General features: G+C 55.5%; 1 protein-coding gene across 3 annotated transcripts in view; it reads left to right on the top strand.

Annotated features, from left to right (window-relative positions):
• Window positions 1-23,231, top strand: part of LOC119979571 (Kv channel-interacting protein 2-like) — a 413,692-nt gene that overhangs the window by 156,368 nt on the left and 234,093 nt on the right. Inside the window, exon 1 of one of the 3 annotated variants that reach the window (XM_038822003.1) lies at window positions 20,908-21,295. The exons of the other annotated variants lie outside the window; for them this stretch is intronic. Within the exon in view, the coding sequence (XP_038677931.1) occupies window positions 21,208-21,295 (88 nt within the window). The 5' untranslated portion in view covers window positions 20,908-21,207. Of the gene's footprint in view, window positions 1-20,907; window positions 21,296-23,231 lie in introns of those variants that run through there. 3 annotated transcript variants of the gene reach the window in all.

Below are 23,231 nucleotides of genomic sequence, written 5' to 3' on the forward strand. Positions count from 1 at the left end.
GTACTGACCCTCTGCAGCCGCACTCCCTCAGTACTGACCCTGACAGTGCAGCACTCCCTCAGTACTGACCCTCCGACAGTGCCACTCCCTCAGTACTGACCCTCTGACAGTGCCGCACTCCCTCAGTACTGACCCTCTGACAGTGCGGCACTCCCTCAGTACTGACCCTCTGACAGTGCGGCACTCCCTCAGTACTGACCCTCTGACAGTGCCGCACTCCCTCAGTACTGACCCTCCGACAGTGCAGCACTCCCTCAGTTCTGACCCTCTGACAGTGCGGCACCCCCTCAGTACTGACCCTCTGACAGTGCGGCTTTCCCTCAGTACTGACCCTCTGACAGTGCGGCACTCCCTCAGTACTGACCCTCTGTCAGTGCAGCACTCCCTCAGTAATGACCCTCTGACAGTGCAGCACTCCCTCAGTACTGACCCTCTGTCAGTGCCGCACTCCCTCAGTACTGACCCTCTGACAGTGCAGCACTCCCTCAGTACTGACCCTCTGACAGTGCGGCACTCCCTCAGTACTGACCCTCTGACAGTGTGGAACTCCCTCAGTCCTGACCCTCTGACAGTGCGGCACTCCCTCATTACTGACCCTCCGACAGTGCAGCACTCCCTCAGTACTGACCCTCTGACAGTGCCGCACTCCCTCAGTACTGACCCTCTGACAGTACAGCGCTCCCTCAGTACTGACCCTCTGACAGTGCGGCACTCCCTCAGTACTGACCCTCTGACAGTGCAGCACTCCCTCAGTACTGACCCTCCGACAGTGCGGCACTCCCTCAGTACTGACCCTCTGACAGTGCGGCACTCCCTCAGTACTGACCCTCTGACAGTGCGGGGCTCCCTCAGTACTGACCCTCCGACAGTGCGGCACTCCCTCAGTACTGACCCTCTGACAGTGCGGCACTCCCTCAGTACTGACCCTCTGACAGTGCGGCACTCCCTCAGTACTGACCCTCTGACAGTGCAGCACTCCCTCAGTACTGACCCTCTGATAGTGCAGCACTCCCTCAGTACTGGACCCTCTGACAGTGCAGGCACTCCCTCAGTACTGACCCTCTGACAGTGCGGCACTCCCTCAATACTGACCCTCTGACAGTGCGGCACTCCCTCAGTACTGACCCTCTGACAGTGCAGCACTCCCTCAGTACTGACCCTCTGACAGTGCGGCACTCCCTCAGTACTGACCCTCTGACAGTGCAGTATTGCCTCAGCTTAGATGATGAACTCAAGCCCCTGAAGTGGGGCTTGAACCCACGTCCTTCAAACCTGGAGTTTAAAGAGTCTTCAAGTTCCATCAAACCATGAAGGTCTGACCCAAATCCAGGTCATCGCAGGTCATGGTTCATACTTTACTGTTCAATAACTGGGACTGTCAGAGTTCTGAGATCTGCTGATTACTGAGACACCAGACGTGATAAGCTGAAGGAAAATTGTGATGGAAGAAACTGGATTCATATCTCTGAGAGTCAGACCTTGGAACAAGTTCAAAAGGCCAATTGGAGATGAGGAAGGTAATTAACAGCGAGACGGTGGTTATCAGCAGGTGTGAGTGTGACATCAATCATCAGAGAAGCAATTAAAGGGACGAGGATAACATATAATGCAAGCTCGTTCCAACCCAGATATCAAACCTCACAGCAACATTGCGAGTAAACAATCTAAGCCCGCAATAACCAGCAAAGTCAACGGATGTTCCTCAAACAGCGAAGCTTGTCCTTAGCCACCAGATCAATAAGACAGTAAACCAATGTTTATTTTAAAATTCCTCTCTCGGTGCAGCAGAGTGACTGAGGAGCAAATCAATGCAACAATTTGTGAGAACATACCCCCATCCATCAACCTCTCCAAACGTCCATGTGCCCCTCGTACAGACTCCCATCACACACTCCCAGCCCTTCCCCCACACTCCTCACCTTCAATCTCCCAATCTAAAGTGGTTTCTACCACAGTCTATTGCACCCCAGGAATCTGGTCCCCTTCTCACCCCCCCTGCCTCCACCCAACCCCCTCTCCTCAGGTCCCCATTCCTCAGTGCCCCCTCCCTCAAACTCCTGTTCATAGCAACATTGGACTTGCAACCTCGAGCCTGCCCCACCATTCAGTAAGATCTCGGCTGACCTGGTTGCATCTCTTTGTCATTTTCCACCCTTCCCCTCCCCCCCCCCCCCCCCCCTCCCCATAATCCTTGACTCCCTTGTGTCCCAGCAACCTGTCTCACTCAGCCTTGAATATATTTGACCACCCAGCCTTCACTGCTTCCTGGGGCAGAGGATTCCACAGACTAACCACTTTCTGCGAGAAAAATATCCTTTGCATCTCTATCACTGATGTATCATCAATTGGACGCGAGGCACGATGAAGGTCCAAACTTAGGCTTTAATCAGCTAGTTGTTAGCCCGGTGGTCAACTACAGAGAAAGGCCGATCGCCGGGAACTCTGGGTACTTATACCCCGCCTCAGAGGCGGGGTCTACTTGCCTCTCGACCAATTGGTGAGCAGTCAAAGAACAAAGAACAAAGAAAATTACATCACAGGAACAGGCCCTTCGGCCCGCCCAGCCTGCACCAATCCAGATCCTTTATCTAAACCTGTCTCCTATTTTCCAAGGTCTACTTCCCTCTGTTCCCGCCCGTTCATATACCCGTCTAGATGCCTCTTAAATGATGCTATCGTGCCCGCCTTTACCACCACTGCTGGTAAAGCGTTCCAGGCACCCACCACCCTCTGCGTAAAAAACTTTCCACGCACGTCTCCCTTAAACTTTCCCCCTCTCACTTTGAAATCGTGACCACTCTTGGAAAAAGCTTGTTGCTATCCACCCTGTCCATACCTCTCATAATTTTGTAGACCTCAATCAGGTCCCCCCTCAACCTCCGTCTTTCCAATGAAAACAATCCTAATCTACTCAACCTTTCTTCATAGCTAGCACCCTCCATACCAGGCAACATCCTGGTGAACCTCCTCTGCACCCTCTCTAAAGCATCCACATCCTTCTGGTGGTGTGGTGACCAGAACTGCACGCGGTATTCCAAATGTGGCCTAACCAAAGTCCACTGCACGCAGTATTCCAAATGTGGCCGAACCAAAGTCCTATACAACTGTTACATGACCTGCCGACTCTTGTACTCAATACCCCGTCCGATGAAGGCAAGCATGCTGTATGCCTTCTTGACCACTCTATCAACCTGCGTTGCCACCTTCAGGGTACAATGGACCTGAACTCCCAGATCTCAATTTTCCCCAAGACCCTTCCATTGACCATATAGTCCGCTCTTGAATTTGATCTTCCAAAATGCATCACCTCGCATTTGCCTGGATTGAACTCCATCTGCCATTTCTCTGCCCAACTCTCCAATCTATCTATATTTTGTTGTATTCTCTGACAGTCCCCCTCGCTACCTGCAACTCCACCAATCTTAGTATCATCTGCAAACTTGCCAATCAGACCACCTATACCTTCCTCCAGGTCATTTATGTAGATCACAAACAACAGTGGTCCGAGCACGGATCCCTGTGGAACACCACTAGTCCATTTTGAGACACTCCCTTCACCACTACTCTCTGTCTCCTGTTGCCCAGCCAGTTCTTTATCCATCTAGCTAGTGCACCCTAAACCCCATACGAGTGGCGTACCACAAGGATCTGTTCTGGGGCCGTTGCTGTTTATCATTTTTATAAATGACCTAGAGGAGGGCGCAGAAGGATGGGTGAGTAAATTTGCAGACGACACTAAAGTCGGTGGAGTTGTAGACAGTGCGGAAGGATGTTGCAGGTTACAGAGTGACATAGATAAGCTGCAGAGCTGGGCTGAGAGGTGGCAAATGGAGTTTAATGTGGAGAAGTGTGAGGTGATTCACTTTGGAAAGAATAACAGGAATGCGGAATATTTGGCTAATGGTAAAATTCTTGGTAGTGTGGATGAGCAGAGGGATCTCGGTGTCCATGTACATAGATCCCTGAAAGTTGCCACCCAGCTTGATAGGGTTGTGAAGAAGGCCTATGTTGTGTTGGCCTTTATTGGTAGAGGGATTGAGTTCCGGAGCCATGAGGTCATGTTGCAGTTGTACAAAACTCTAGTACGGCCGCATTTGGAGTATTGCGTACAGTTCTGGTCGCCTCATTATAGGAAGGACGTGGAAGCCTTGGAACGGGTGCAGAGGAGATTTACCAGGATGTTGCCTGGTATGGAGGGAAAATCTTATGAGGATAGGCTGATGGACTTGAGGTTGTTTTCGTTAGAGAGAAGAAGGTTAAGAGGTGACTTAATAGAGGCATACAAAATGATCAGAGGGTTAGATAGGGTGGACAGCGAGAGCCTTCTCCCGCGGATGGAGGTGGCTAGCACGAGGGGACATAGCCTTAAATTGAGGGGTAATAGATATAGGACAGAGGTCAGAGGTGGGTTTTTTACGCAAAGAGTGGTGAGGCCGTGGAATGCCCTACCTGCAACAGTAGTGAACTCGCCAACATTGAGGGCATTTAAAAGTTTATTGGATAAGCATATGGATGATAAGGGCATAGTGTAGGTTAGATGGCCTTTAGATTTTTTCCATGTTGGTGCAACATCGAGGGCCGAAGGGCCTGTACTGCGCTGTATCGTTCTATGCTCTATGTTCTATGACTTCACTTTTTCCATCAACCTGCCATGGGAAACCTTATCAAACGCCTTACTAAAGTCCATGTATATGACATCTACAGCCCTTCCCTCATCAATTAACTTTGTCACATGACTAGTCCCAGCCAATCAGACGAGAGGCACATGACCAGCCAGAGCCAATGGGAAACCAATGCTCTGCACCAATGGCAGTGCTCCCATTCATACCACCACAATCACAAAATGGAGACCTCCTCTCCTCAACCCCTGTCCCCCTCATTCTCTCCCATTAAGAGGAGACAAAATCCTAGTATCAACGCTGCCACGTTCCTCAGTCTCTGGCCCCTCAATTTCCTCTCCCTCAGTTTCCCATCCTGCAATCTCCTCGCTGGAGTCGGAAGAATGAGAGGAACCTGATCGAGGTGTAAAAAATACTAAGAGGGATTGTTACAGTAAATGTAGACCAAATGTTTCCCCTCGTGGGGCAATGTAGAGCGAGAGGTCACAGATATAGGCTGAGAGGGGATAGATTTAGAACTGAGATGAGGAGGAACTACTTCTCGCAGAGGGTGCTGAATTTGTGGAACTCGCTGCGCCATAGTGCGGTGGAGTCCGAATCATTAAATGGTTTCAAGAGTGAGATAGATACATTTCTGATTTAAAAATGGGTTCAAGGGATATGGGGAGCAGGTGGGGAGGTGGATTTGAGACCAGGACGAGATCAGCCATGATCTGATTGAATGACGGAACAGGCTCGGTGGGCTGAATTGCCGACTTCTGCTCCTAATTCCTATGTTCCTGTCCCGCAATGTACCTTACATAAGACCATAAGACACAGGACACAGGAGCAGAATGAGGCCACTCAGTCCATCGCGTCTGTTCCGCCATTCAATCATGGCTGATGTTTTTTCATTCCCATTCTCCTGCCTTCTCCCCAGGCCTTCTTCCCTCAGGCTCCCTTCCCTCACTCAGTGTCCCCCCCTCTCTCTCACACTTCTGCCCTTTAATATATCTTCCTGTATTCTCTTCTACTCCACAGGGTTCACTTTCTCACTCTTTCCCCATCCCAGTGACACTCACTGCTTTTGGTTGGTCCAGCATTTGGCTGTGCCGAGCAAATCCTAACCTGTTCCCACTGGGGGTGACTTTAAATGTTATTGACAGGCAACCAATGGTCAAAAGCGAACAGGCGTTAAACTGTCTGCTGATTCACTAACACCCTGTTTTTTACAAAATGTTGACCACATCATCTGTTTTTGTGACATTGATTGAAGGATAATAATTGGCCTCAGCTCCCCAGGGTCAACTGCCCTGCTCGTCATCAAAATAGTAGCTGTAGGATTGCTACGGCCACCAAGACCTCAGTTCAACAAGGCCCCTCCGACAGTGCAGCACTTCCCTCATCACTGCCACTCTGATTCAAGGGCCACTCCAAAGTTGAGCACAAAAATCCAGACAGACAGTCCTGTACAGCACTGAGGGAGTTCTGCACCTTTGGAGGACCAATATTGAGGAAACACTGCATTGTTGGAGGGGCAGTGCGGAGGCCATTGCTTTGTGGTATGGTCAGTATTAAGGAGCACTGCACTGTTGCACTGTTATTATATAATAGTAATCTTCATTGTCACAAGTAGACTTACATTAACATTGCAATGAATTTACTGTGAAAAGCCCCTAGTTGCCACATTCCAGGGCCTGCTCGGGTACACAGAGGGAGAATTCAGAATGTCCAATTCACCTAACAAGCACATCTTTCGGGACTTGTGCGAGGAAACCGGAGCACCCGGAGGAAACCCACGCAGACACGGGGAGAACGTGCAGACTCTGCACAGCCAGTGACCCAAGCTGGGAATCGAACCTGGGACCCTGGCGCTGTGAAGTCACAGTGCTAACCACTGTGCTACCCTTCTGGTCAGTGGTAGTGAGGAGCGATGCCTTGTTGGAGTGGCAGCATTGGGAGAATTCTGGAGTGTTGGCAGTGCTGAGGGAACCCCACTATCAGATAGTCAGGACTGAGGGGCACTGTCTTGGTTGGAGGGGCACGTCACAAGGGAGTTAGAAAGCAAAGTTAAACCCTAAACCACTAGGAGATAAGAGCAGCAGGTCAAAAGCTTGTTGAAAGGCTGTATTGAGGAATATACTGAAGGAGGTCGGAGAGGGAGGGAGTTGGAGAGGTGTAAGGTGCAAATTCCAGAGTTTAGGGCAGAGGGAACCACCAGGGCAGGAACGCTTAAAATTAGGGGAGCTCAAAAGGCCAGATTTGGAGGATTGCGGAGATCTTGGAGGTAGGTGGGCAGGAAGAGATTCCAGAGGGAGGGAGATGTGAGACCATGGAAGTATTTGAAAACAAGAATGAGAAAGGTTGAGGTTCCAGTGCAGGTGAGTGAGCACAGGGCTGAAAGAGAACAGGATATGGTGCAAGTTAGGATACTGCCAGCAGATGTTTCAGTGCCTCAGGTTTATGGAGGGTAATATGCCAGTCACCATCTGGGGTTTGTTGAACAGGCCAAGCCCTAAGGTGCCAAAGTAATGAATAAAAGTTTCAGCAGTAGATGCGCTCAGATGCTTCCATCTGAAACTCCAAATATGTCAGTATGCAGAATCTGAACCTACAGTTTCCTCTTTCCCCAGACCTATTTTGAGACTGAATCACCAAAAATAATTCTATTTCTCTCTTGTCCGCGTTACCTATTAATCAGAATAGCTTGGCAAAGTGCCACCTTCCTCAGGATTTATGGACATCTGTTGCATCCAAACCCGCTCAGATCTACAAGAACAGCAAGTCATTCAGGTCCTCTTTCACTGTATTGACAGACGAGACACACACAGGAAATATTCCAATCGAGCTTCTGTATTTGCACAAAAAATGGAGCAGTTGGTGAGGATGTGGGATTCCGCCAATCAGCGGCTGCAAATACGCAGCAATTTTCAGCTTTGTTCTCATGTTCAATCAGGGATGTTAACACGAAGCAGGGGATATTTCCCCTAAATTTGACCCCATCAAACATTCCCAGGACAGGTACAGCACGGGGGTTACTGCAGAGTAAAGCTCACTCTACACTGTCCCCATCAAACACTCCCAGGACAGGTACAGCACGGGGTTAGATACAGAGTAAAGCTCCCTCTACACTGTCCCCATCAAACACTCCCAGGACAGGTACAGCACGGGGTTAGATACAGAGTAAAGCTCCCTCTACAGTGTCCCCATCAAACACTCCCAGGACAGGTACAGCACGGGGTTAGATACAGAGTAAAGCTCGCTCTCTACTGTCCCCATCAAACACTCCCAGGACAGGTACAGCACGGGGTTAGATATAGAGTAAAGCTCCCTCCACACTGTCCCCATCAAACACTCCCAGGACAGGTACAGCACGGGGTTAGATACAGAGTAAAGCTCCCTCTACACTGTCCCCATCAAACACTCCCAGGACAGGTACAGCACGGGGTTAGATACAGACTAAAGCTCCCTCTACACTGTCCGCATCAAACACTCCCAGGACAGGTACAGCACGGGGTTAGATACAGAGTAAAGCTCCCTCTACAGTGTCCCCATCAAAACTCCCAGGACAGGTACAGCACGGGGTTAGATACAGAGTAAAGCTCCCTCTACAGTGTCCCCATCAAAACTCCCAGGACAGGTACAGCACGGGGTTAGATACAGAGTTGCTCTTTTTATTCTGATGCAACAATTTATCTTGTGTCCAATATCACAAGTAGATCAGCTGATTTTTATTCACAGTAACAAAGGAATGTTACATTTACATAGGTGTCAGTGCAAACACATATAGATGGAGTCGGAGAACCTGTATTGATGATGAACTGATTTCCTGATCAACGTTGCAGCTTGAGCCAGCACCATGCGTCCGCATTATTAGCTCTCACATTTCTCTTGTTGTGTGCAGTGTGACTGTCATGTTTACCTGTGAGTAACGCTGTGTGCATTTGAGTGGAAATCATGGTGTAAAATCCTTGTGGAATAGAGTTTATCAACAGTAAGTTCTTTATTTTCTATTTTTGTTTTATCCGTGTGACATATCCCCCCCACTTGCTGTACCAGCTGTACTGTCGCTATTTTGAATTAGTTTGCCAGATTAGAATTGGCAGTGAGTCTGTCGTGTTTGTGGATAGCGCACCCCCCCCCCCCCCCCCCCCCCCCCCCCCACCCCGAGTCAGAGGTTTGTCGGACATGGTCACAATCGCATCAGCCATCATCTGATTGAATGTCAGCGCCGGCTCCAGGGGCCAAGTGGCCTTCTCCTGCTAACGTTGCTTGTCGTCTTACGCTCAAAACCCACCTCAGAATTTGGACACTTCTGATATGGTACTGAGAAAGTGCTGCACTGTTGGACGTGCTGCCCTGCACTGAGCTGTTAAGCAAAGGATGCATCTACCCTTTCAGCTGAGTGGTGAAGATCTGAAGATCACTTATGTCGAAGAAGAACCGGGGCGTTATGTCCTGCCCATTATCCATCCCTCAACCAATGTTACTCAAACTGATTATCTGGTCCATATCCCATTGGTGTGGTGGGATCCTGCTGTGCAGATGTTTCCATGTTTCCTACATTGTTACAGTGGCAACACTTCAGAAACCTATTTAAATATATCTGGAGCCCATTGTGTGTCCTGAGGTTATTAAAGGCGATATAAAAATGCAAGTCTTTCCTTAAGTGCGTTGGGATGTTTAACTGCATTTCAGATGCTTTACAATTAAAAATAAATTCATTCATGGGTTGTGGGTGTTGGCGACTGGAGCGGTATTTATTGCCCATCCATAATTGCCCTGGAACTGAGTGGCTCCCTCGGCCATTTCAGAGAGCAGTGAAGAGTCAGCTGTCGACCTGAGTCTCACGTAGGCCGGACGGGGTGAGGACGGCCTTCTCGAAAAGACATTAATGAACAGATGTTTTCAATGACAATCAGAATGGTTTCATGGTCATCGTTCGGCTTTAATTCCAGATAATTATTCAATTCTAATCTCACCATCTGCCATGATTTGAACCAGGGGCTCCAGGACTTGACCCTGAGCCTCAGGATTATGAGTTAGCACATAGAACATACAGTGCAGAAGGAGGCCATTCGGCCCATCGAGTCTGCACCGACCCACTTAAGCCCTTACTTCCACCCTATCCCCATCACCCAATAACCCCATCTAACCTTTTTGGACACTAAGAGCAATTTATCATGGCCAATCACCTGCGTCTTTGGACTGTGGGAGGAAACCGGAGCACCCGGAGGAAACCCACGCAGACACGGGGAGAACGTGCAGACTCCGCACAGACTGTGACCCATGCCGGGAGTTTAACCTGTGACCCTGGCGCTATAAGGGGCGGCATGGTAGTACTGTGGTTAGCACTGTTGCCTCACAGCTGCAGAGTCCCAGGTTCAATTTCAACCTCGGTGACTGTCTGTGTGGAGTTTGCACGTTCTCCCCGTGTCTACGTAGATTTCTTCCGGGTGCTCCGATTTCCTCTCACAGTCCAAAGATGTGCAGGTTAAGTGGATTGGCCATGATAAATTTCCTCTTAGTGTTCAAAAGGGTGCTGGGGTTCAGGGACAATTAACTCGATTTGCCCATCCCGTTCCGCCCAGCGCCAATCCAGTTGCGGCAGAGGCATAGCGGGAGAAACCAAAAAGGGGTTTTGTGGCAGATGCCGATCGCGATGCCGATCGCGATGCCCAGCGCGATGCCCAGCGCGATGCCCAGCGCGATGCCGAGCGCAATGCCCAGCGAGATGCCCAGCGCGATGCCCAGCGCGATGCCGAGCGCAATGCCCAGCGAGATGCCCAGCGCGATGCCCAGCGCGATGCCGATCGCGATGCCCAGCGCGATGCCGAGCGCAATGCCCAGCGAGATGCCCAGCGCGATGCCCAGCGCGATGCCGAGCACAATGCCCAGCGAGATGCCCAGCGCGATGCCCAGCGCGATGCCCAGCGCGATGCCGAGCGAGATGCCGAGCGCAATGCCCAGCGCGATGCCCAGCGCGATGCCGAGCACAATGCCCAGCGCGATGCCCAGCGCGATGCCCAGCGCGATGCCGAGCACAATGCCCAGCGCGATGCCCAGCACGATGCCGAGCACAATGCCCAGCGCGATGCCCAGCGCGATGCCGAGCACAATGCCCAGCGCGATGCCCAGCGCGATGCCGAGCACAATGCCCAGCGCGATGCCCAGCGCGATGCCGAGCACGATGCCCAGCGCGATGCCCAGCGCGATGCCGAGCACGATGCCGATCGCGATGCCCAGCGCGATGCTGATCGCGATGCCCAGTGCGATGCCCAGCGAGATGCCCAGCGCGATGCCCAGCGCAATGCCGAGCACAATGCCCAGCGCGATGCCCAGCGCGATGCCCAGCGCGATGCCGAGCACAATGCCCAGCGCGATGCCCAGCGCGATGCCCAGCGCGATGCCGAGCACGATGCCCAGCGCGATGCCGAGCACGATGCCCAGCGCGATGCCGAGCGCGATGCCAAGCACAATGCCCAGCGCGATGCCCAGCGCGATGCCCAGCACAATGCCCAGCGCGATGCCCAGCGCGATGCCCAGCGCGATGCTGATCGCGATGCCCAGCGCGATGCCGAGCACGATGCCCAGCACGATGCCGAGCACGATGCCGAGCACAATGCCCAGCGCGATGCCCAGCGTGATGCCCAGCACAATGCCCAGCGCGATGCCGAGCACAATGCCCAGCGCGATGCCCAGCGCGATGCCCAGCGCGATGCCCAGCGCGATGCCGAGCGAGATGCCGAGCGCAATGCCGAGCACGATGCCGAGCACAATGCCCAGCGCAATGCCCAGCGCGATGCCGAGCACAATGCCCAGCGCGATGCCCAGCGCGATGCCCAGCGCGATGCCGAGCACAATGCCCAGCGCGATGCCCAGCGCGATGCCCAGCGAGATGCCAAGCACAATGCCCAGCGCGATGCCCAGCGCGATGCCCAGCGCGATGCCGAGCACAATGCCCAGCGCGATGCCCAGCGCGATGCCGAGCACAATGCCCAGCGCGATGCCCAGCGCGATGCCCAGCGCGATGCCGAGCACAATGCCCAGCGCGATGCCCAGCGCGATGCCGAGCACAATGCCCAGCGCGATGCCCAGCGCGATGCCGAGCACAATGCCCAGCGCGATGCCCAGCGCGATGCCGAGCACAATGCCCAGCGCGATGCCCAGCGCGATGCCGAGCACGATGCCCAGCGCGATGCCAAGCGCGATGCTGATCGCGATGCCCAGTGCGATGCCCAGCGAGATGCCCAGCGCGATGCCCAGCGCAATGCCGAGCACAATGCCCAGCGCGATGCCCAGCGCGATGCCCAGCGCGATGCCGAGCACAATGCCCAGCGCGATGCCCAGCGCGATGCCGAGCACGATGCCCAGCGCGATGCCGAGCACAATGCCCAGCGCGATGCCCAGCGCGATGCCCAGCACAATGCCCAGCGCGATGCCCAGCGCGATGCCCAGCGCGATGCTGATCGCGATGCCCAGCGCGATGCCGAGCACGATGCCCAGCGCGATGCCGAGCACGATGCCGAGCACAATGCCCAGCGCGATGCCCAGCGTGATGCCCAGCACAATGCCCAGCGCGATGCCGAGCACAATGCCCAGCGCGATGCCCAGCGCGATGCCCAGCACAATGCCCAGCGCGATGCCCAGCACGATGCCCAGCGCGATGCCCAGCGCGATGCCGAGCGAGATGCCGAGCGCAATGCCGAGCACGATGCCGAGCACAATGCCCAGCGCAATGCCCAGCGCGATGCCGAGCACAATGCCCAGCGCGATGCCCAGCGCGATGCCCAGCGCGATGCCGAGCACAATGCCCAGCGCGATGCCCAGCGCGATGCCCAGCGAGATGCCAAGCACAATGCCCAGCGCGATGCCCAGCGCGATGCCGAGCACAATGCCCAGCGCGATGCCCAGCACAATGCCCAGCGCGATGCCCAGCGCGATGCCGAGCACAATGCCCAGCGCGATGCCGATCGCGATGCCCAGCGCGATGCCGAGCGCAATGCCCAGCGAGATGCCCAGCGCGATGCCCAGCGCGATGCCGATCGCGATGACCAGCGCGATGCCGAGCGCAATGCCCAGCGAGATGCCCAGCGCGATGCCCAGCGCGATGCCGAGCACAATGCCCAGCGAGATGCCCAGCGCGATGCCCAGCGCGATGCCCAGCGCGATGCCCAGCGCGATGCCGAGCGAGATGCCGAGCGCAATGCCCAGCGCAATGCCCAGCGCGATGCCCAGCGCGATGCCCAGCGCGATGCCGAGCACAATGCCCAGCGCGATGCCCAGCGCGATGCCCAGCGAGATGCCGAGCACAATGCCCAGCGCAATGCCCAGCGCGATGCCCAGCGCGATGCCCAGCGCGATGCCGAGCACAATGCCCAGCGCGATGCCCAGCGCGATGCCGAGCACAATGCCCAGCGAGATGCCCAGCGCGATGCCCAGCGCGATGCCCAGCGCGATGCCGAGCGAGATGCCGAGCGCAATGCCGAGCACGATGCCGAGCACAATGCCCAGCGCGATGCCCAGCGCGATGCCGAGCACAATGCCCAGCGCGATGCCCAGCGCGATGCCCAGCGCGATGCCGAGCACAATGCCCAGCGCGATGCCCAGCGCGATGCCCAGCGCGATGCCAAGCACAATGCCCAGCGCGATGCCCAGCGCGATGCCGAGCACAATGCCCAGCGCGATGCCCAGCGCGATGCCCAGCGCGATGCCGAGCACAATGCCCAGCGCGATGCCCAGCGCGATGCCGAGCACAATGCCCAGCGCGATGCCCAGCGCGATGCCGAGCACAATGCCCAGCGCGATGCCCAGCGCGATGCCGAGCACGATGCCCAGCGCGATGCCCAGCGCGATGCCGAGCACGATGCCGAGCGCGATGCCCAGCGCGATGCTGATCGCGATGCCCAGTGCGATGCCCAGCGAGATGCCCAGCGCGATGCCCAGCGCAATGCCGAGCACAATGCCCAGCGCGATGCCCAGCGCGATGCCCAGCGCGATGCCGAGCACAATGCCCAGCGCGATGCCCAGCGCGATGCCGAGCACGATGCCCAGCGCGATGCCGAGCACGATGCCCAGCGCGATGCCGAGCGCGATGCCGAGCACAATGCCCAGCGCAATGCCCAGCGCGATGCCCAGCACAATGCCCAGCGCGATGCCCAGCGCGATGCCCAGCGCGATGCTGATCGCGATGCCCAGCGCGATGCCGAGCACGATGCCCAGCACGATGCCGAGCACGATGCCGAGCACAATGCCCAGCGCGATGCCCAGCGTGATGCCCAGCACAATGCCCAGCGCGATGCCGAGCACAATGCCCAGTGCGATGCCCAGCGCGATGCCCAGCACAATGCCCAGCACGATGCCCAGCGCGATGCCCAGCGCGATGCCCAGCGCGATGCCCAGCACGATGCCGAGCGAGATGCCGAGCGCAATGCCGAGCACGATGCCGAGCACAATGCCCAGCGCAATGCCCAGCGCGATGCCGAGCACAATGCCCAGCGCGATGCCCAGCGCGATGCCCAGCGCGATGCCAAGCACAATGCCCAGCGCGATGCCCAGCGCGATGCCCAGCGAGATGCCAAGCACAATGCCCAGCGCGATGCCCAGCGCGATGCCGAGCACAATGCCCAGCGCGATGCCCAGCGCGATGCCCAGCGCGATGCCGAGCACAATGCCCAGCGCGATGCCCAGCGCGATGCCGAGCACAATGCCCAGCGCGATGCCGATCGCGATGCCCAGCGCGATGCCGAGCGCAATGCCCAGCGAGATGCCCAGCGCGATGCCCAGCGCGATGCCGATCGCGATGACCAGCGCGATGCCGAGCGCAATGCCCAGCGAGATGCCCAGCGCGATGCCCAGCGCGATGCCGAGCACAATGCCCAGCGAGATGCCCAGCGCGATGCCCAGCGCGATGCCCAGCGCGATGCCCAGCGCGATGCCGAGCGAGGTGCCGAGCGCAATGCCCAGCGCAATGCCCAGCGCGATGCCGAGCACAATGCCCAGCGCGATGCCCAGCGCGATGCCCAGCGCGATGCCGAGCACAATGCCCAGCGCGATGCCCAGCGCGATGCCCAGCGAGATGCCGAGCACAATGCCCAGCGCAATGCCCAGCGCGATGCCCAGCGCGATGCCGAGCACAATGCCCAGCGCGATGCCCAGCGCGATGCCGAGCACAATGCCCAGCGCGATGCCCAGCGCGATGCCGAGCACAATGCCCAGCGCGATGCCCAGCGCGATGCCGAGCACAATGCCCAGCGCGATGCCCAGCGCGATGCCGAGCACGATGCCCAGTGCGATGCCCAGCGCGATGCCGAGCACGATGCCGATCGCGATGCCCAGCGCAATGCTGATCGCGATGCCCAGTGCGATGCCCAGCGAGATGCCCAGCGCGATGCCCAGCGCAATGCCGAGCACAATGCCCAGCGCGATGCCCAGCGCGATGCCCAGCGCGATGCCGAGCACGATGCCCAGCGCGATGCCGAGCACAATGCCCAGCGCGATGCCGAACACGATGCCCAGCGCGATGCCCAGCGCGATGCCCAGCGCGATGCCGAGCACAATGCCCAGCGCGATGCCGAACACGATGCCCAGCGCGATGCCGAGCGCGATGCCGAGCACAATGCCCAGCACGATGCCCAGCGCGATGCCCAGCACAATGCCCAGCGCGATGCCCAGCGCGATGCCCAGCGCGATGCTGATCGCGATGCCCAGCGCGATGCCGAGCACGATGCCCAGCACGATGCCGAGCACGATGCCGAGCACAATGCCCAGCGCGATGCCCAGCGCGATGCCCAGCACAATGCCCAGCGCGATGCCGAGCACAATGCCCAGCACGATGCCCAGCGCGATGCCCAGCACAATGCCCAGCGCGATGCCCAGCGCGATGCCCAGCGCGATGCCCAGCGCGATGCCCAGCGCGATGCCGAGCGAGATGCCGAGCGCAATGCCGAGCACGATGCCGAGCACAATGCCCAGCGCAATGCCCAGCGCGATGCCGAGCACAATGCCCAGCGCGATGCCCAGCGCGATGCCCAGCGCGATGCCGAGCACAATGCCCAGCGCGATGCCCAGCGCGATGCCCAGCGAGATGCCGAGCACAATGCCCAGCGCGATGCCCAGCGCGATGCTGAGCACAATGCCCAGCGCGATGCCCAGCGCGATGCCCAGCGCGATGCCGAGCACAATGCCCAGCGCGATGCCCAGCGCGATGCCGAGCACAATGCCCAGCGCGATGCCCAGCGCGATGCCGAACACAATGCCCAGCGCGATGCCCAGCGCGATGCCGAGCACAATGCCCAGCGCGATGCCCAGCGCGATGCCGAGCACGATGCCCAGCGCGATGCCCAGCGCGATGCCGAGCACGATGCCGATCGCGATGCCCAGCGCGATGCTGATCGCGATGCCCAGCGAGATGCCCAGCGCGATGCCCAGCGCAATGCCGAGCACAATGCCCAGCGCGATGCCCAGCGCGATGCCCAGCGCGATGCCGAGCACAATGCCCAGCGCGATGCCCAGCGCGATGCCCAGCGCGATGCCGAGCACGATGCCCAGCGCGATGCCGAGCACGATGCCCAGCGCGATGCCCAGCACAATGCCCAGCGCGATGCCCAGCGCGATGCTGATCGCGATGCCCAGCGCGATGCCGAGCACGATGCCCAGCACGATGCCGAGCACGATGCCGAGCACAATGCCCAGCGCGATGCCCAGCGTGATGCCCAGCACAATGCCCAGCGCGATGCCGAGCACAATGCCCAGCACGATGCCCAGCGCGATGCCCAGCACAATGCCCAGCGCGATGCCCAGCGCGATGCCCAGCGCGATGCTGATCGCGATGCCAATCGCGATGCCCAGCGCGATGCCCAGCGCGATGCCCAGCGCGATGCCCAGCACAATGCCCAGCGCGATGCCGAGCACAATGCCCAGCGCGATGCCCAGCGCGATGCCCAGCACAATGCCCAGCGCGATGCCGAGCACAATGCCCAGCGCGATGCCCAGCGCGATGCCCAGCGCGATGCCAAGCACGATACCCAGCGCGATGCCGAGCATGATGCCCAGCGCGATGCTGATCGCGATTCCAATCGCGATGCCCAGCGTGATGCCGAGCACAATGCCCAGCGCGATGCCCAGCGCGATGCCCAGCGCGATGCCGAGCACGATGCCCAGCGCGATGCTGATCGCGATGCCCAGCGCGATGCCCAGCGAGATTCCCAGCGCGATGCTGATCGAGATGCCCAGCGCGATGCTGAGCGCGATGCCCAGCGCGATGCCGAGCACGATGCCCAGCGCGATGCTGATCGCGATGCCAATCGCGATGCCCAGCGCGATGCCGAGCACAATGCCCAGCGCGATGCCCAGCGCGATGCCCAGCGCGATGCCGATCGTGATGCCGAGCGCGATGCCGAGCGCAATGCCCAGCGCGATGCCGATCGCGATGCCCAGCGCGATGCCCAGCACAATGCCCAGCGCGATGCCGAGCACAATGCCCAGTGCGATGCCCAGCGTGATACCGAGCGAGATGTCCAGCACGATCCCCAGCGCGATGCCCAGCGCGATGCCCAGCGCGATGCCGAGCGCGATGCCGAGCACAATGCCCAGCACGATGCCCAGCGCGATGCCCAGCGCGATGCCGAGCACAATGCCCAGCGCGATGCCGAGCACGATGCCCAGCGCGATGCCCAGCGCGATGCCGAGCACGATGCCGATCGTGATGCACCCAACCTGTTCTGCCCGGAGCGATCTGGGTTAGTCTCTCGCTGGGAGTGATCCAGGTAATCATGTTTGAATTAATCATTAGGCTCATTTAAATATGCGCAGTCATTTGAGGTGGAATGGTCCACAGTGGCCCCAGAGCGGGGATGTGCTCACATGGTGGGGGGGGGGGGGCAATGTCCCGATGCCCACAAGACCCAGATGGATGGACCCAGGTCACCCTCATGCCTGGGTGTTGGCTAGGTGATGCAGACTTTTAGTGATGGGGGGCGGGGGAGGTTGCCTCTCCAGGGTCAAGGGGTGAGGGTGTCCCACACCTGCAGGGGGGGGGGTCGCGATGTCCATGGGTGGGGGATGTGGGGGACCCGCAACCTCACTGTGAGATCTGGACACCCCGATCTCTGAGGAACCGATCTTGTTGGTGACTTTAGTTACCCACTGCACAAAAAAATTCTAAAAGTGGGTTTTCCCAGGGAGAAACAGCCCAACTATCTAATGGCACGCTTTTCTTTTTCAGTAACCTGCCGGGGTATGCTCCCCGCACCCTCTCGCCCCACCCCCCTCCACCCCCCACCCCCCCTCCACCTGGGACCAGGTTTGAAATCCAGGATCGTGTAGCACCAACAAGACTGAGGTTCATTGTGATGCTCTCAATGGCGAACAAGCTGGGGATTGATGTGTGGTGAGAAGCTGCTGCTGTGTCTGCAATCTTCTCCAAGCAAGGGGGCAGCAGCTTCAGGGATAGGATAGGGAGGTCAAACAGGGCTAAAGAGAAAAAATGGTTCAGAGGCTCAAAGGAAAAATTCTGGAGAAAATGGCAAAAAAAATGAAGTTAAAAACAGAAAATGCTGGAAAAAATGAACATGTCTGGCAGCATTTGTGGGGACAAAACAGTTAATGATGGCATTTTTATTTTTATAATCTTTATTATTGTCACATGTTTGCTTACATTAACACTGCAATGAAGTTACTGTGAAAAGCCCCTAGTCGCCACATTCCGGCGTCTGTTCGAGTACACAGGGAGAATTCAGAATGTCCAAATTACCTAACAACACACCTTTTGGGATTTGTGGGAGGAAACCGGAGCACCCGGAGGAAACCCACGTAGACACGGGGAGCACGTGCAGACTCCACACAGACAGTGACCCAATCTGGGAATCGAACCTGGGACCCTGGAGCTGTGTAGCAACAGTGCTAGCCACTGTGCTACCGTGCTGCCCATTCTGATAGAGTGAATTCCTCTCTCTGATCTGTTGCGTATTGAAAGCATTTTTGTTTCATCTGAAAGATTCAAAGACCCTGGTCATGATTCTCCAGCCTCATTGCACACTCGCTCTCCAAAACGAGGCTGCTGAATAGCAGGAGAGGCGGGAAACGGGAACTGCGCCAGGCAGCAAACAGTTTGCCCACTCCTGTAGGCGAAATCGGGAACTTGCCGTAGCGAGGCAAGGAACCAATTGTCACCACTTAAGCCACATTTCCACACAATTAACGAGAGCCACCCCATATCCAATGGCCTCCTGTCATTCAGTGGCCTGCCCAGCAAGTGCTCACGCTGACACCAATTCGAACTCCTTTTGATCTCAACGTGAACCTGGCGGATGGGCTTCTGTGGGGAGATGAGGAGACGATTAGCCACCTCCACGCACAGGCAATGAGCCAGGGGGCACTGGACTTGCTGCCACTGTGCTTGGGTGGAGGTATTGGGGCTGGGGGGGGGGGGGGGGGGGGGGGGGGGTCTGCGGGTGGTGGGGCTGGGGGGGGGAGAACGTGCGCGAATCCACCTTGCCAACCCCTGAACTGTGTGTTCCCATTCCGGGGGCCTGTCTGTCCCATCGACCTCCCATCGCTCCCACTGACCGCGGGGACCTTACTGTTCAATCCTTGGGATGTGCTGCATTTGCCTAAATACAGGTCGGATACTAAGTGACAACTTGCTCGTAGGAAAGCGAAGGCTGGAAGGGCGAATCACAAGAGAATATTTAGCAAAAACCCCAAACTGCAAAACGATTAGATTTACCCAAGTGTTTTCTTTCTAAGATTGGCAGCAGTTATTTGCAGGCTAATACTGTGAGTGAGTGTGTGAATCTATCCACACATTGTAAATCTTCAGCTGAAAGGAATGAGTGGGCAGCAGTCACGGTCACCTCACACTGCGTCCAGCTAACAGTTCCAGCTGTGTGAAACCATCGGGAATGTACAGCGGTGAGCACATAGGGACAGGGCGGGCGGGAGTAGTCCATCACCAGCTGTGTTGAAGGGTGCCACCCACAACTATTAACCTGCCTGTTCACCTGCAGGTCACGGAACAACAACAACCACTTGCATTTATATAGCACCTTTAGCACAGAAACACATCCCAGAGTGCTGCACAGGAGTACACCAAGAGAAAACCTAACACTGAGCCACATAAGGAGCTATCAGGACAATCACAAGCACGGTGACGGGTCGGTCTCACGGAGCACCTTAAAGGAGTGAGAGACGGAAGGTTTACCAAGGGAGTTTAGAACTTGGGGACTCAGCAGCTTAAGGTCAGGCTGCCAATGGTGGGTGGAAGAAGTGAGCGGATGCTCAAGAGGCCAGAATTGAAGGGATGCAGAGATCGTGGTGGGTTGTAGGCCTGGAAGAGGGATTTGAACAGAAGGGTGAGAATTAAGCTGATAGCTGGGATGAAGGAGCTTGCCTCAAGGCAAAAGACTGAACAAGTTGGGTTTATACCCATTGGAGTTTTGAAGACGGCGAGGAGAACTTATTAAAACATATAAGATTCCGAGGGGGATTTGAAAGGGTGGATGATGAGGGGATGTTTCCTTTCTGGGGGATTCTAAAAATAAGGGGTCTCCCATTTAAGACGGACACGAGGGGGGTCGCTGGTGTTTGGAATTGTCTTTCGCAGACGTCAGTGGAGGTTGGGTCGTGGAATATGTTCCAGGTTGAATTAAATGGATTTTTTATTGTAAAGGGAGCCAAAGGATATGGGGGGGGGGGGGGGGGGGAGGCAGGAAAGTGGGGTGACGGCAACAACCAGATCGGCCACGATCATATTGAATGGTGAAGGAGGCTCGACAGGCTGAATGGCCTAATCCTGATCCTATATCTTATGTTCTTTTGCTACTGGACTGGGAGGCAATGTAGGTCAGTTAGCACAGGAGGTGAGGGTGAGCCGGGCAGAATGAGGATGGGAAAATCAGCAGCAGTTTCGGGGGAGTTCAAATCTATGGAGTTTCTGTTGCAGATTTTGGATGTTCTTGAACTCTGCATTCAATGGGGGGGCTGTTACCTTCAGGAATGCGTGGGACTGAATCCTGGAATCATTATCTGAACAATGGGATCAGTCAATGCCAGCAGTTCGGACTTATTCCTATGCCGTGTGTGCAGTTGATGCTCTCTCTCTCTCACACACAGCATGCTAGACCAGATACTATAAGCTGCTGAGCACCATCTATATTCTATATCGTTTTCTTTTCACTTGAGGCTCGTATGAACCATCGAGTCTGTCGTTCCCGTGGCAACCATATTCGCATTTTATTCGCTGTAACCACAAGCAGATGTTTGTATGTGAGTGGTGCTTTAGCTGAAGGCTGCCTACCCTTCACAGAGAGAGCGAGAGAGAGAGGGAGAGGGACTGCGAAAGATACGTCAATTTAAAAAAAAAACAATTTGAGACTTCCTCGAATCGTGGACTGCAACAGAGCTGTGGATGCATCGCAGGATGGCTCTGTAACAAGCCTCTGTGACAGGGATTTCAATCAAATCGGAAAAAGAAAGGAAAGGTTTGAAGAGTGTTTGGTGCGTCGCAGAACTCTCTTCACCATTGTCGCTGCTTGTGTGGACTTTGCATTTCAAATTGTAATTATTTTGTATTTAACAAGAAACACATCTCACCCGGCTTACATTCAAAATGAGCCTCTGCAAGAAACGCTGCAAGAGACAACTGACTAAAGTAGCTCGCTTCTTCTTCAGGGTCCTTACCGGTACTTTAAGTCAAGGTAAGGGACCATCTAACAATAACCTAGCTTTTGGTCAAAGGCTGTGTTACCTCAAAGTGTTTCTACCTCCATCTTTCTGCTGGCCCCTTGTGACCCCAGACTGTAAATTTGCAAAGCATCGACTTGGCATTTGTAAGTTGTATGGTGATGTAGACATGGGACAGCTCTTTCAGAATGCTAGCAGAGGCAGGATGGGCTGAATGGCCGCCTCCTGTGCTGTAAGAAGCTCTGAATCTATTTTACAGTGAGGTAAATGAAATGTGTGTATTTGATGGCGACGGTGAGATGAACCTCTTTAATGTCCAGGAAGCTTGTCGTTTGACCGCCAACATTTTCACCTTGGCTGCAGTGGAGAGCAGGGTAACGGGTCTGTTTTTATCCAGGGGTTCGTCTGTCAGGACAGAAGGGGGTTTGGTTGGCTTTGGCTGTGTTTCCTTATGTGGCTCAACTTGATATTGAAGCTGAGTCAGGAATGATCTGTGTCGTTTTGTTCCTGTTTTGTCCCCTCCTCCCCCGCACACACTGACCTATCCTGCTGCATATTGGGCCATAGTCAGCGTGTGAGCCCAGAGAGTGAGGGGTGTTTTTCATTTGACCTGGGGCTGTGGGAAATTGTAGCTGTGCCTGATCTTGTCTGCACAGAGCTGGATTTTCCAACAGGGGAGAGAACTCTGGGCTGATCTTCCCCCTAACCCAGGGGTCAATTTAGCCAGAGTTTGGGCTGAGGTCAGCTAACTCAGCATAGATGGGGAATCAAGTTGGAGACGCTCCTGCCGATCCCTGTGGTATGTTTCCTCACTGGGACCTGCCAGGCTATTGACAGGAAGGGTACAGGATCCTACAGGATCACGGTGCAGCAGCAGGTCGTGATGGGAACCAGACTCACTGACCTGTCAGGTTGACCTTTTCTTGTTGAGCTGTTCACTGGCCCTGGTCCAAAAGGCCCCAGAATACATTACAAAGAAGAGCAGCTGTGTTTCCTCCCAGTGTGCTTCACAAAAGTTATCCTTCAGGCAACAAGAGAATAAGCATCAGCCATCGGTGTTGTTTGTGTGGTTTCACTGTGCGCAAAATGTGAGCTGAGTTTGCCCATGGAATTCAGCTCGATGTATTTACAGTGTCACTCGCAGTGATGTCCGAACTATACTCCGAGGGCTTGACCAATGAAACTGGTCCTGTTCAAAGAGTGCAAAGAGAAAAAGGAAGAGAGGCGTATATTTCTACACCACTTTTCACAACCTCAGGACACCCAAAGAGCCTTACAGCCAATACAAGTACCTTTAGAGGGTTATCGCTATTGCAATATAAAAAAGCGACAGCACTTTGTGGCAAGCAAGCTCCCACAAACAGCTATGTGATAATGATCAGATAAATGTTTGAGTGATGTTGGCTAAGAAATAAATGTTGCTGAGAGACCAGGGAGAACACTCTTATTCTTCCTCACAATAGGGCCATGGGATATTAGACAAAAAAAAGAGAAAAAATCGCTTATTGTCACAAGTAGGCTTCAATGAAGTTACTGTGAAAAGCCCCTAGTCGCCACATTCCGGCGCCTGTTCGGGGAGGCTGGTACGGGAATTGACCCGTGCTGCTGGCCTGCCTTGGTCTGCTTTAAAAGCCAGTGATTTAGCCCAGTGAGCTAAAGCAGCCCCTAATTATACCTCAATTTATTATAACTCCACACATAAGTGCAGAGAGAGCTTGACTCTGTATCTAACCCCGTGCTGTACCTGTCCTGGGAGTGTTTGATGGGGACAGTGTAGAGGGAGCTTGACTCTGTATCTAACCCCGTGCTGTACCTGTCCTGGGAGTGTTTGATGGGGACAGTGTAGAGGGAGCTTGACTCTGTACCTAACCCCATGCTGTACCTGTTCTGAGAGTGTTTGATGGGGACAGTGTAGAGGGAGCTTTACTCTGTATCTAACCCCGTGCTGTA

The sequence above is a fragment of the Scyliorhinus canicula genome, chromosome 16, assembly GCF_902713615.1.
Source record: "Scyliorhinus canicula chromosome 16, sScyCan1.1, whole genome shotgun sequence".
NCBI lineage: Eukaryota > Metazoa > Chordata > Chondrichthyes > Carcharhiniformes > Scyliorhinidae > Scyliorhinus > Scyliorhinus canicula.